The sequence below is a fragment of the Lycium barbarum genome, chromosome 4 (assembly GCF_019175385.1).
Source record: "Lycium barbarum isolate Lr01 chromosome 4, ASM1917538v2, whole genome shotgun sequence".
NCBI classification, from domain to species: domain Eukaryota; kingdom Viridiplantae; phylum Streptophyta; class Magnoliopsida; order Solanales; family Solanaceae; genus Lycium; species Lycium barbarum.
This window is the reverse complement of record NC_083340.1, coordinates 145,177,551-145,191,169: the sequence shown is the minus strand read 5'-3', so window position 1 is coordinate 145,191,169 and position 13,619 is coordinate 145,177,551. Positions and strand designations below refer to the sequence as shown.

General features: G+C 33.7%; 2 protein-coding genes across 4 annotated transcripts in view; both read left to right on the top strand.

The window, feature by feature from the left end:
- Positions 1 to 633: 633 nt before the first annotated feature.
- Positions 634 to 6,531, top strand: LOC132636827 (senescence/dehydration-associated protein At4g35985, chloroplastic-like). 2 transcript variants are annotated; one of them, XM_060353864.1, is made up of 5 exons: positions 634 to 1,271; positions 2,352 to 2,467; positions 3,492 to 3,658; positions 4,411 to 4,495; positions 4,978 to 5,303. In XM_060353864.1, the coding sequence occupies exons 1-5, from the start codon at positions 699 to 701 to the stop codon at positions 5,069 to 5,071; spliced, it is 1,035 nt and encodes a 344-aa protein (XP_060209847.1). In that variant the 5' UTR covers positions 634 to 698; the 3' UTR covers positions 5,072 to 5,303. The 2 variants fall into 2 exon arrangements, with proteins under 2 accessions (XP_060209847.1, XP_060209846.1); XM_060353863.1 differs by lacking the exon at positions 4,978 to 5,303 and adding an exon at positions 6,088 to 6,531 and having other exon boundaries at positions 638 to 1,271.
- Positions 6,532 to 10,665: 4,134 nt separating this feature from the next.
- The window catches only part of LOC132636826 (uncharacterized protein C3F10.06c), a 28,943-nt gene continuing 25,989 nt past the window's right edge, over positions 10,666 to 13,619 (top strand). Inside the window, exon 1 of one of the 2 annotated variants that reach the window (XM_060353860.1) lies at positions 10,666 to 10,977. In XM_060353860.1, coding sequence (XP_060209843.1) covers positions 10,695 to 10,977 — 283 coding nt within the window. In that variant the 5' untranslated portion in view covers positions 10,666 to 10,694. The remainder of the gene's footprint in view (positions 10,978 to 13,619) is intronic. The other variant, XM_060353862.1, reaches the window with a different exon arrangement.

Genomic DNA, 13,619 nt, shown 5'->3' with positions numbered 1-13,619 from the left:
TATGGAATCAACTAAAGTACTAAACTTTATCTATTAACCATCTCCTTTACGTTTTTATATTCCCTTTAAATCCATCATCCTTCTGTTCCACAAAAAGGTCCAAATTTATTCATTCACTATGCCAAATACCTTAATTTTATTATTCTTTATACTTTAGAGTCATTCATATCCTCGTTACTAGCAAGTTATCTCGTATTTAGCCTTGACTTTAACGGAGTTTCAGAATAGATCGAGTAAATTTCACGTGTCAAAATACTTCTCAAGTTGTTCTAAATTTATCCCTTTACTTTTGGCTATGATTTAAAAAATTATCCGGTGGTATATTTTATTGGAGCTCCGTTAAGGTCAAGGAGGTAAGTTTGTGGCAATTTGCTGATGATAAGGATATGAATCAGTTGCGAGGTCAGGATTTTCACTTAAGTGATTTAAAATATAAAGAAGTATACATAAAAAAAAAAATCAAAAGTTTTAACATCTATTATATATATATAAAAAATAATTTTTACCTTTTTGTATATAATTTAAAATTTTGACTTAAGGATTCGCATGCGGGACGCTGGCTCCACCCTGGTATGAATGACCTCTAAAGTATAACTAAAGGTAAATTAAGAAATTTAGAAGAATATTTTTCACCCTTAGCCTTTCTTTTTATAGCTCAAAGTTCTTCCAATTGCAAAGAAAGAAACAACACCCAAAAGATGAGCTTCTTTAAGACAAAGAGATCCAAAAGTTTCCCCACAGCCAAAACCCCATCAGAAAAAGAAACCCCAGAAATCAAGAACATCAAACATGAAGTTCTTTTGAACATTCCAGGATGCAAAGTTCATTTAATGGATGAAGGGGAAACTTTAGAACTTTCAAATGGTTTCTTCACAATTTTTTCTATATCAGAAGAAGATGTTTGTGTTGCTAAAATCATAAAAGTTGGTGATGAACTTCAATGGCCCTTAACAAAAGATGAACCAGTAGTAAAGCTTGATTCTTTACATTATTTGTTCACTTTGCCTGTTACAAATGGTCACCCTTTGAGTTATGGTGTGACATTTTCAGAAAAGGGTAGTGGAAATCTTGGATATTTAGATGCATTTCTTAAAGAAAATGCTTTGTTCACTTGTTCATCATCATCATCAAGTAGGAAAAAGGATATTGATTGGAACGGTTTTGCTCCAAGAATTGAAGATTATAATCATGTTTTGGCTAAGGCAATAGCTGGAGGTACTGGTCAAATTGTTAAAGGAATCTTCAAATGTAGCAATGCTTATACTAATCAGGTTTGCATTTTATTACCTTCTTATTATGATGTGAAAGTGGGGTAAAAAGGATTTTTTGAATTTCATGCAGTCTTTTGATTGTTGAAATGTGTCCGTGATCGAGGAAATTAGTTGTTGTCTCTTTATACGGTCTTGCATAATTCTCTGTTAGAAATTCTACACAATTTAAAGCATGTGACACATATGTCGAGAAAAATCGCATCGGAAACAAAATCAACTTATTGTCGATCATCGTTTAGATGTCGTTTTTGGTGTCGTTTTTCTATCCCAAGGATCTTCTAAGCACTCAACCTCACGCTAAGATAATATGGAGTTCAGAAGGAGAAGTATTGTGCTTAGGGACATTTTCAACCAAGTATTTCATAGTGAAATTAAGTTAAATGGCAGCTCGCCAAATAGTTGGCAGATGTATAATATATATATATATAATTTTTGTGTAACTTACGTATATTGCTATCAGTTATAAATATTTTTGGCCGAGCAGCAAAAATGTAAAGCTATTCTCCATCAAGAACGGTTCTAAAAGTTGCTGAAATAGGCAATAGTTTCCTAGAGAAGTTATGGACAATCTGTAACATGGATAATTATTACCAAAATTCTATAGAGTAGTGGGAAACTGGGAACCCAAAAAATTTAAGGACCATTTTTTGCTAATTCTATCGTTCTCATCTCATGAGTTTACTATCGGAGTTGAGTTAGCCTTAAATTCTATTTTCTTGTTAGGGTCTGATTTTAATATATTGACCACAGTCTAAATATGTTCATGCCCAAGCACCTGCACTACAACAAATATGTTATTTAGCTACAAAATTCTTAGCTATGACATATAATTCGTCACTAATTGTTCACTTTTTGTGACAAAAACTGAAGGCCTGTTACAATGTAGCACATCGGTTGAAGGAATACACTACTGTTGTTTTCTTAGTAACCTTTAGACATTTTTCATCTTATACTTAACTTTTGAGGTTGAATTAGGTTTGAATTCCATTTTTCATTATAATATTAAATGTTAACTTGGAAATCATTTACATTTGAATTAAAAAAAGAATCAGAAGCTAAAAATTAGTAAGGGAAATGCAGGTGCAGAAAGGAGGAGAAAACATCTTAATTCCAGCTGCAGAGAAATCTGGTTCTACTGCTACCAAAAGCAAAGGCAATGCCACAAATAAAAATGCAGTCAATGAAAGCCTAAAACGGTACTAAATTCCTTTATCTTTCTCACTTAGTCAAAAAGGTAAGGGAAAAAAGCTAGAGTTATGTCTAGTTGTCTACCAATAATGATTCTTTTGTCTCATTGGTTTTCTCATTATGTCCAAAAGTCAAGGGTAGAAGTTAAAAATTACATATACTATTATAACGAAATATCTTAGTTTTACTATCCGTATTTTGAGATCATTCATTTTCTTACTGTTAACAGATGGTCTTGTATTTGACCTTGGTCCTATTGGAGCTCCATTCTAAAGTACAATAGAGCTTCATTTTAAACAATTGTCAAAACTAAATGGATAAGTTTAGATACTCCATCTTTTTCAAAAGTATTTTGGCACATGAAATCCATCTGGTCTAAACTAGAGGTCTAGTAAAAATCAAAGACAAATACGAAAACATTTGGTAACAACAATGATATAAATGATCCCAAAGTATAATGGAAGATAAACTTGTTTCACCATGGATTTTGAACTAATATTTGAAGATTATTTCATTAATGGTTTGTTTATCAAGTTGTCCATTATTTCAATTCAAACTTGGAATATAGAATCTGAAGTTTGAAAAACAGTTTTTTCAAGTTTTCACTCACAAACTTCAACTTTGTTTTCATGTTCAAAAACAACATCCACTTCTAGATACTTTTTCAACTTCAACTTCAAATACTATTTTTTTCAAATCTAAACCGAACCATAGCTAAACATCAACTAATATATTTCATACAGTAAAAGAATAAATTTGGATACCATTTCTCCAGAAAATTAAAAGAAAAAGGTGTTTTTGTAGAATATTATGAAGAATATTTTGTCGAATTTGCATTTAGTGTAGGATACTTTACTTCCTTTCGTCTCTTATTTCTCTTATAAATAAATACGAATGTATTCAAATGTATTTAAATCAAGTAATTGAGATAGTCATTCTCCAATTTTTCTCGTGTTTTCTCTATTCTCGGAAATCTCGTGTCAAAAAGTCAATAAAGCTGGAACTTTAAGTTGTCATTGAATATGTTTGTAGTGTGAGGAAGCTGTCAAAAATGACAGAAAAAATGAGCAAATCTATGCTTAATGGTGTTGGAGTTGCAACTGGATCAGTTATGGGGCCAATGGTTAGGTCCCAAGCTGGCATGAAATTCTTGACCATGGTCCCTGGAGAAATTCTCTTGGCTTCACTTGATGCTGTCAGTAAGTAGCCTACAATCTCACTAGGCGTTTGGACATAGATTTGGTTGAAATTATAAAAAGAAAAAATAAATTAAAGTTGAAATTAGAAAATAGTATTTGAAATTTGAAGTTGTATTTGGTCATGTATTTCACTTAGAAAAAAGTTGAAGTTTTGGGAGTGGAAAAGAAAATTTCACGTGAAAAACTCATCTTAAGAAACTAACCAAGAAATCATTCCAACTTACAACCAAATAATAATTTGAAAATACTCTTTTGAGAAAAAGAAAAAAACTTTCATGTCCAAACGGATCCTTAGTAGGTGTTTGACTAGAATTGATTGAAATTTGAAAGAAAAAAAAGTTTTCTAAAGTTAGATTCTTCTTCACTCATGATCTTCAAAAGAAAGGTGAAATAGATGTTCAACAAGTTCGTTCAAGTGATAATTTGGCGGATATGTTCACTAAAGCATTGTCAACCTCAACATCTGAGAAAATGATATACAAGATTGGAATGCACCATCGCCGAGACATTAAGTAATGTTTTTATTAGGGGGAGTAAATACGTGCTGCGCATTTCACTTCAGAAAAGATTGAAGTTGTGTGAATGGAAACAAAAAATTCTCTTTATAACTCATTTCAAAAACTAACCAATAAAATCAGTTTAATGATAAAAAAATCTATGTCCAGACAGCTCCTTATTCTCTCTTTGTTTTCCTTCTTTCCTGTTTTTCCTATTCAATGATGTTTATGATTAATTTGTTGTTGAAACTGCAGACAAGATTTTAGATGCTGCTGAAGCTGCTGAAAAACAAACATTGACCGCAACTTCTGGTGCTGTGACTAGGATGGTCACTAACAGGTACTTTTTTTTTTTTTTTTTTAAAACAGTGCTAACGAGCAAGAAAATGGATGCGCTAATTTTTTAAGTTCTTCACTAGACTATTTCATCAGGTAAACTGTAAACTCTTCACCATTCAGTAGAATAACAATTTAATTGTAAACTGTTCATTTTATTCGTAATGAAATGATTTATAATAATTCATGTTTACCTGATTTTAGATAACAATTTTTTTTAAAAGACTCCCCACCCAGTTAAATAACATCACATAAATTGGAAGGGAGGGAATACTACTATTGTGATATAGTATTATCTGCATTATTCACAAGGACGCCTTTAGCATTCTCTGGTTATTTGAGAGAGTTTATAACAAACTAGTTATAAGACACAGAAGTACCAAAATAATAATAATATAATAATAACATCCCCATGTGACTTGTGAGACTGAAATGAAAACTAGTCCCACATCGCAATAGGAAATGAACTTTTATCTCATTTTGAAGGAATGCGAGAGAGGACTTAACGCCGAGCTCAGTAATGTGGGCTTGTAACTCAAATGGGGGCATTAATGTGGTGGAATGTTGGGCTGTCCCATAAGGTAGGGCTTGGAGGGCTTAGTTTCTGGCCTGCCCTGTCCAAGCGTGGAGTTGGGTCACGTAGCCCAAGCGTAGGCATGAGCTTCTTGATCCCTAAAGTGGGGCGGACTGCGTGAGGCTGGTTTCACAGAGCAACGAATAGCTCCCGCTCTGTGCAGTGGAAGGATAACAGGCCGGTGTTCGCCAAGTCCATATATGCCTCTGGGCTTCTCCAATTAAAACCACCACTTTTTTGCTTATTTGGTTGGCCTATCCGACTCACAAATATAGTAGAAGGTGGGGCGGACTACTTGAGGCTGGTTTCACAGAGCAACGACTAGCTCCCACTCCAAGCAGTGGAAGGATAACGAGCCGGTGTTCTCCAAGTCCAACAAATGCTTCATGGGCTTCACCAATTATACCACCACTGATGTACTTATTTGGACTTAGCCCAGCCTATCCCGACCTAAATATATCAGAAGGAAATTATTTAGGGAAAATTACGCTCTAAGTCTATTTTTAAAAATATTTATGCCACGTAGATTATACTTTGTGTATAAACACCCAATTTTCCCCATAGTTGTGTATAAACACACTTTATACAAGGTTGATACATTATGTATAATGCTTTTTCCCACAGGTATAATGTAGTATATATTGTAAATTCGGCTACGTGGCGTAATTTTTTTCAAAAACTATATAGTATTGAAATTTTTCCATATTTAGCAATTTCAACTTTCTCGCTGCTAGTTTTGATTAAACACCATATTTAAAATGAGTTTTGGATGAACTTATTATACTGGTGCAACTAATATACTAAGCAGTGATTAAAAAGCTGTTTTAATAGAGTGAACATGGCACAGTGGGATTAATGTTTATAATCATGTTTAAATATGGTTTATTTTCAGAAATGAGAAATATGGGCTTTACCTTAAGATCATATCAATTTATATGAATTGAAAGTGATGATTATTTATGGTAGCTAATTTTTTATTTTTTATTTTTTATTTTTTTAAATTTCTTTTGAATGAGAAACAGGTATGGAGAGAATGCAGGGGAGGCAACAGAAGATGCACTAGCAACAGTAGGGCACTGTGCAGGAACTGCTTGGAATGTCCTCAAAATAAGGAAGGCCCTTAATCCTGCTTCTTCTGTCTCCTCTGGTGCACTCAATGCTGCCAAAAATAGAAAATAGTTAAAACTTGTAGAAAGAAAAAAAGTTGTTGTAAGACATGAAGGAATGAAAATGACTGTTTTTAAGTTGCTTGAAAAATATGTTCACAACACAATTTGAATCATTACATTAGCTGAGGGTATATCGGAAACAGAGTCTCTACCTTCATAAGGTAAGGGTATGGTTTGCCTACACATCACCCTCCCCATTTCCTAAGATATGTTGCTGTTGTAATTTGAATCATTACATTGTTGGGCTAAGCCAGATGCTATTAATGTGTTGCAATATTATGCACTTTTTCCTTAAAAGGCTCTCACCTTTAAAAGTATCTTTGCGCTTTATATATAACATCTTTTTCTGATCAACTTTCAAGTTGAGACATTATCTGCAGATGAATAATTCAACAAGCGTATTTACAAGTTACGATTGGACCATTGAAGTCACCTGCAAAATAATTGGGATTCAACTGTGTAAAGATAGTTTGCTATATCTAATTGGGAATATAAGTACTCTCCCACATTGGTGGTGTGAAGAGTTATATGTGAGCCTTAAAAGACCTTGTCACTTTATGTGCTTTGATAAGTGCACACTCCTAAAGTGTTTAAGTAATTATATTATATATTATATTTTAAAGACCTGGACTTGGGCTTGGGCGTGAGTTGGGTCGGATCCTAAATTAAATATTTTATTTTTATTTCTGTGACAGAAAATTACTTTATTTGAATTTTAATTTTAAATTAAAATCTGAATAAACAGATGTATCTGTTCACGAAATAAGGTGTCTTTCTGAAAGGGTCTGATTTGATAAGGTGCCTTTTATCAAAGGGCCTGATGGTTGCCTATATAAACAAGAATTCCCAACGAAGTAGTATAGAAATATTTGCAAGTATATTTTGGCTTTGTTGTATCCCGAAGAGAATCGTTTGTGTTTCCTCAAAATCTGAATACGAGTGATAACTCTTTAAGGACGGTCAAATCTTCACGCCTCAAAGCCATTCTTTGTTTTATTTTATGTTAATTTTTCTTTCAAACTGAACCCTTATCAATCCGCCCCTGAGAAAAGATAGCTTGACTTCTGTACAAAAATGACGTAAAAGTTAATCAATTTTGGGCCGCTAATTAGTGTTTAGCCACCGTTTGAAATACAATTTTAAAAAGCCATGTTCTCCAGGCTCAACCTTTTCCATTTAAGAGCTAGGAATGACTTAATGAAGTACCGGTTTGTCATGACCTGCATACCATATTTCTAAGATATACTATTTTCCTCTTCTTTGTTTGTAATTTTGAAATCATGGAGATCCAATATCATTTGTGAGTAATCCTAAGCAGACATCTTTGTTAAATATAGCATAAACCGTACAAGTCTTTCATGATTTATATGCCACAGTCCCTCCTACCGTCGTCTTTTTACCATCTCTGTCGCTCATCTTTATGGTATTTAATCCAAATTATCTTTTAAAAAGCCCCAAAAGGTAATTTCCGCACAATTATCTAAAAATAGGGATGAAATTTAAAATATCGGCCCCAAAGTATCCATTAAAATTACCTGACTAAAATAGTTTGGAGTAAAATTAGGTGAAATGGTCAGTTTTAAAGTCTGCCACGAGTTTTTACAAATTGTTTAAAAAGTAATAGGAAAATAACCACACTTTAACGTGGAAATAAAATTTGGACAAACATACCCCTACTTAAAACACGGAAGAACTTATAAATGTTTTAACTCCATGAATCGTTGCTTAGTAAGTTTAAAACCAAATAACGATTCATAGGATTTGAAACACCAATCCTTGAGTTCCTCTTGTCAATCCTTGGAATTTCAACAACATTTTCTGGAGTTGTTCCGTGTTTTAGTTGGGGTATCTTTGTCCAAAAAATTTTTCCGTGTCAATAAATAAATAAATATTAATAGTTTATAAAATAGTCGCTAAATATTCAATAACAGGTGTTAAAAGTGGTTATTTATTCACTACTTCTTAGTTTATAGGCTGGCCAGTGGGCCGGGACAGCCCGATCCCGCCCCGGCCCATCCCGAATCCCGACCCGGCCCACCCCGTTTCGTTGGGAAAATAGGGGATGGGGATTGGAGCTTGGCGGGCTCGAACTCGAGATGGGCCTAGAGCTTGTCCCAAGTGACCCTAAATGCAAAACAACTCTAATAAAAGCCCAAACTTGTACTACTCTTGATAAGACACCAAAGCTACTGCACAAAAACCTTAATACTTGCAAACTGTGTGTTTCAAATGGAGAATCCATCAAACTTGAACATATACAAAGCTTCAAGAACCATAAAACAATGGGAAAATACACCCTACAACGCCTTACATTCAATCTAAGAAGATTCAATATTCGTTGGTGAGATTTCTCAGTTATGGCCGGAGCTTCCGCACTACAACAAAATATGCTTTTAACGGCAATAACTTAATTGCCGCTAATTATATTCTAGAATCAATTATTACCGGCAATACCAAACTTTAGCCCTAACAATAAATGCCGCTAAAAGCTTTAGCGACCTTGGATCTAATGGCATTAACCAATTGCTGGTAAATGTTTTTGTGGCAATAACTATTATCGCTAAAAGGAAAATATATTATCATTAAAAACCTCTTTTGGTGTAGTGCCGTTACTAGCAAGTCAACTGATGGACATACTAATAACTGGTCTTTCAATACTTCTAGCCTTAATCTCCATGTTGCACTTTTTGCTGGTAAGTAACTTCTCTATTAATTAGCTTTAAATAACATATGTATAACAAATAGTGATTGATGAGGGAAAATTATGCTCTATGTCTACCAATAGAAAATATTTAGCTGTTTAGTCCATATTTACGTATAAGCATCTTTTATACACTATTATACTATTTTATACAAGGCTGATACATTATGTATAATGTTTTCTCCATTTATAGTATGTATAATGCTTTCCCCATTTATAGTGTCGTATAAACTGAAAATACGTTTACATGACGTAATATTTTACGTTGGACTGTATATTTTTGAAAATGTCGCGTATAATATTGTATAAACTGAAAATCTTATGAGAAAAGATTAGACCATGAGCTAAAATTTTTAAGTTATTCAAACACTAGATGAAAGTCTAATATTTTGTCCGTAAGATTGAGAAACATATGAGCAAACATTAGACCCGAGTTTAATATTATCTGGAAGGTTAGTTTTTCAAGGGTTATATTTGCACACCTTCAAAAATTGGGCCAAAATCTAAATGATGGCCTAACAAAGGGACATTTGTGTAATCAAACCAAAGTTTGACACCCAAATATGAGCCCATTCAAATATAAGCCCAAACGTTGCAGTATAAAAGGCATTAACAGTAGTCTTTTTAGATCCATTTTTTTTTTCAAAGCTTCAAACATTTATGGTGAAGAACCATAAACACGAAATAACTGAAGAAAAATGTGTAAAAAAAAACATAGAAAATATACTTAAAATGCACATATAATATAGATCTGGTTAATTCACAGATCTGTAATAACTGAACTAAAAAAAAAAACTAAATATACTGAAAATACAACATAAATATTCCTCTTCATCATCATCCTCATCCACATTACGTTTGGCTTTAGCAATTTTTTTGCCCTTACATTAACAACATTGTCACCAGCCTTTCTCTTCTTTTGTTTCTCCATTTGAGAAATCTTTTTCAATTTTTCTTGTTGTTTAGTCTTCGAATCAACATATTCCTTAGAACGCCTAGGATCGTTAATTCTTTTTGAACGATTCTCAGCATAAGAGCCTGCAATGGCAGTTTCATGTTGAGAAATTCCCAAAGAAAAATTAGGAATCGCACATTCGGGTTCTATACCTGTATTTCTCATCGGAGTAGCAACTTTCTTAGTCATTCCAATTGAATCTAAGAAAAAACAACCAAGAACAAACACTGATAGTTAAGTACTTAGACTTGCATTCCTGATTCAAACGAAAAAAAAACACCCAAAATATAGGTTAAATACACGGTAAAAAATAAAAATTTGTATAGAATCTTACTTTATTTTGGCAATTAGATTTGAAACATGAGAGAAATCAATGAGTAGTTAATTAGAGATACAAAAGGAAGTTGAATAATTGAAAAACTGATTTGAAATTGGAGGAAAGTAATGGATATGGTGAATAATGGCGTGTATTTAGGAGGTAGGAGAGAGACACATTTTTTTTTTGCTTAAATTTAGGGGAGTGAGAAGTTATCAAATGAGTGGTAAAAACATGGTAGCTATATGAAGTAAATATGATATATTTTAGCTACTAAATATAATTATTGAAAAGTTTAGTTATGTTCTATAAATAGGTAATAATGGATCCTATGCCAAGTAAATTTTAATTTGCGTAAATCATCCAAAAGTTTGACACCCAAATATGAGCCCATTCAAATATAAGCCCAAAAGTTGCAGTATAAAAGGCATTAACAGTAGTCTTTTTAGATCCATTGTTTTTTCCAAAGCTCCAAACCGTGTGTTTCAATGGAGAATCCATCAAATTTGAACATATACAAAGCATCAAGAACCATAAAACGAAGAGAAAATACACTCTACAACGCCATACGATCAATCTACGAAGATTCAATATTCGTTGGGGAGATTTCTCAGTTATGGCCTGAACTTCCTTTACTAGCAAATCTCCGTTGTGGCCTTTGGTACTCACAAAAATTCAAGTCAACATGTTATTTCAAGTCAACTGATGGACATACTAATAATTGGTCTTTTAATACTTCTCGACTTAATCTCCATGTTGCCCTTCTTGCTGGTAAGTGGTAACCTTATGTACAAAAAACCATATCAACACAAGACAATTTTATTTTTTCTGTTTTACCCATATTATTAATTACTCACTTCAAATCATTTTTCAAATCCAACAAAAATATGCACGGGCACATTGATAAATTATGCACTTCATTTATTATTTCTTAAACAGCATGAAAAGTCAAAAGTGCACGAGTAAAAGGGTACAACCCAACATTATTTATTACACCTATATAGCCATATTTTCAGTTTACCTTTGCATAACCAACTTTTTTTTTTTCCTCAACAGTGCTTATACACACAGTATACAACATGATACCAGCAATATACACTTACAGTAAACAATGTGTCAACCGTGTTTAAGGAAAAACTGGTTAAACCGGGTAATTAAGGAAAACTGGGCTAAACCGGGTAAATGTTCTTTGCCAGTAGACATAGAGCATAATTTTCCCTAGAAGTCAATCATTTGTTTGATTCTCTTGGGAAATTGAGCTATATATGCAGTTGCGGAGCCAAGATTTTCATTAAGGGGTTTAAAATATGAAAAAGTAAACACAAGAAGAAGCCAAAGGGGGTTCAATGTCTACTATATATTCATAAAAAATAATTTTAACCATGTATAAACAGTGTAATTTCCTGCCGAAAACCCCCTTGGCCCTTCCTCCCTCCGCCCCTGTATATATGTATGAATATATAGTGTTTAAGACTCTTCTGATTGGAAATGTGTATAATGTTTAAGACTCTTCTGATTAATTAAAGAATTTCGGCCGCCCTGTAAAGTGGTACTCATTCCATTCCATTTATACAAGACCCTTAACCTTTGCCACTTGAACTAGGCCCTGGGGGCTACTATGCAAGAAATAAGTATAACTAATAAGTGGGATGTGATTATCCATTGTGATTATCCATTTCTCAATACTATGCTGCCCTGTTTGAAATTGTAGCATGCATTATGAATTAATATCTTAATTTCTGAGGTCTAAGCACCATGACGACTTTGTCTCTTTCTTCCCTCCTTTCGACTGTGTAGATTTGTTTGTTGGGCTGGCCATGGTTGATCATATGGTTGTGATAATGCTTACTTCATCTTTAGATAATCTTATATTCCATTCGGCCGAGATATTTTCATATAAAGAACTGACAAAATTAGTATGCAGGCTTTTGGCATTGGCTAGTTCCTTAGAGATTGTAAATTAGTTTGCTTTATGCTGCAGAATTGCCAGATTTGCCGGATATTCATTCATGAGTAAAACAATGCCAGAGCATAAATTTCCTTTTTGTTCTATAGAGTTCAAAATTATGTTTTGTCAGACAGATTGCATCAGTAGGGTACATGTTCTTTGCATATTCATGTAAAATGATAAAAAAGCCATGTCCTTCCTTTCTCTTTATTTGTATTGATTGCTAATTGTTTATTGGCGCCATTGGTTTATTCTTGTCATGAACCTCTTGCAATGGTCACTCTAACTGAAAATTTACCCTGCAGCTAAGGATGCATCTGATGTTGATTGTGTATTGAGTTGTGATCTGGAGTCCAATTCTCTTTGTTCCAAGGAGTCTGAAGCCCATCTAAACCTGTCTATTGTGGTGCGTATGACTTCCTTAATTGACTTCGTTGCTTAAATTGTACTGTCCATTTACCTAATTATCGGCATTAACTTATCTTTGTTTTTTTCTCTTTTCTTGTTGGGGGTTTGTGAACAATACAGAGTTCGAAGTTTGACCGGTCTTCGTTGTTGAGAAATCTTCCTTCAGCGGTGAATTTTGCAAAGACCAACTTGTGAAAAGGGAAGAGACTCCTAGTTTGCTGCAGTAGTGGTAAGTATGGCTTTACTATGTTGTCGAGTTTGTTTTCCACGTGTCACTTGTCTTATACTAACTGAAGGTGAAAACTGAATATAACTTGCTCATACATCACATTTCTTAGGGGGGATTTCATGGGGTAGGGGGAGGCTTTTGAAGATGAGACGAGTGGCAAGTCTAGCAGGAGCTGTTCTAGATCTACTTCTGTCTCCATTTTCACCCTGTTTGCCAAGTTGATTGACCGAAGACGTTAGAGTAGCAAAGTTAGTTGATTATGCTTTTAATGAGACCTGTTTTGTTTTGCATATTTTCTGGCAACTTGTCTTTTCTTGATGTCTTTTAGATATGCCAACTGATCATTACTGTAGTCTCTAAAGACAACTTTTGCTGACAAAGTTATTTGTTTGTGTTTTTTAGGGGAGGACATTAGCATTTGTGTTTGTTTAGCAATCTTGATGCCATTATTTGATGACAAAGGTAAGCCTGGGTATCTTATTTCAATTTGGAATTGTTATTTGACTGTTGTAACTAAAACAAAATTTAGCAAGTGTTACCTTTAAGCACAAAACTTAATGTACCAATTGTTTATTGCTCTCCGCCACGAAATTACAAGATGTTCCTTGTCTTTTCTGGTTTTGTCTCAATAAAACATGTAGCTCTAATGGAGGTTTTAAGCAAATATTCTAATTTTCGAGTGCTTTCCTTAGGGCACTTTGATGAAGGGAAGTTTTTTAGTGAGACACAAATCACTAAGTCGGAGTTGAGACGACGATTGGTATTTATTTGCCAATTTGCTGTGAATGCTCGCCCGTCAAGAGGATTCGTTAGGCAGGTCTTTAATTA

Bases quoted from the DNA above. Each gene is read 5' to 3' on its own strand.
- LOC132636827 (XM_060353863.1), top strand. From the start codon at position 699: ATGAGCTTCTTTAAGACAAAGAGATCCAAAAGTTTCCCCACAGCCAAA. The intron at 1,272-2,351 runs GTTTGCATTTTA...AGGGAAATGCAG, and splicing joins GCAATGCTTATACTAATCAG to GTGCAGAAAGGAGGAGAAAA. The intron at 4,496-6,087 runs GTACTTTTTTTT...AATGAGAAACAG, and splicing joins ACTAGGATGGTCACTAACAG to GTATGGAGAGAATGCAGGGG.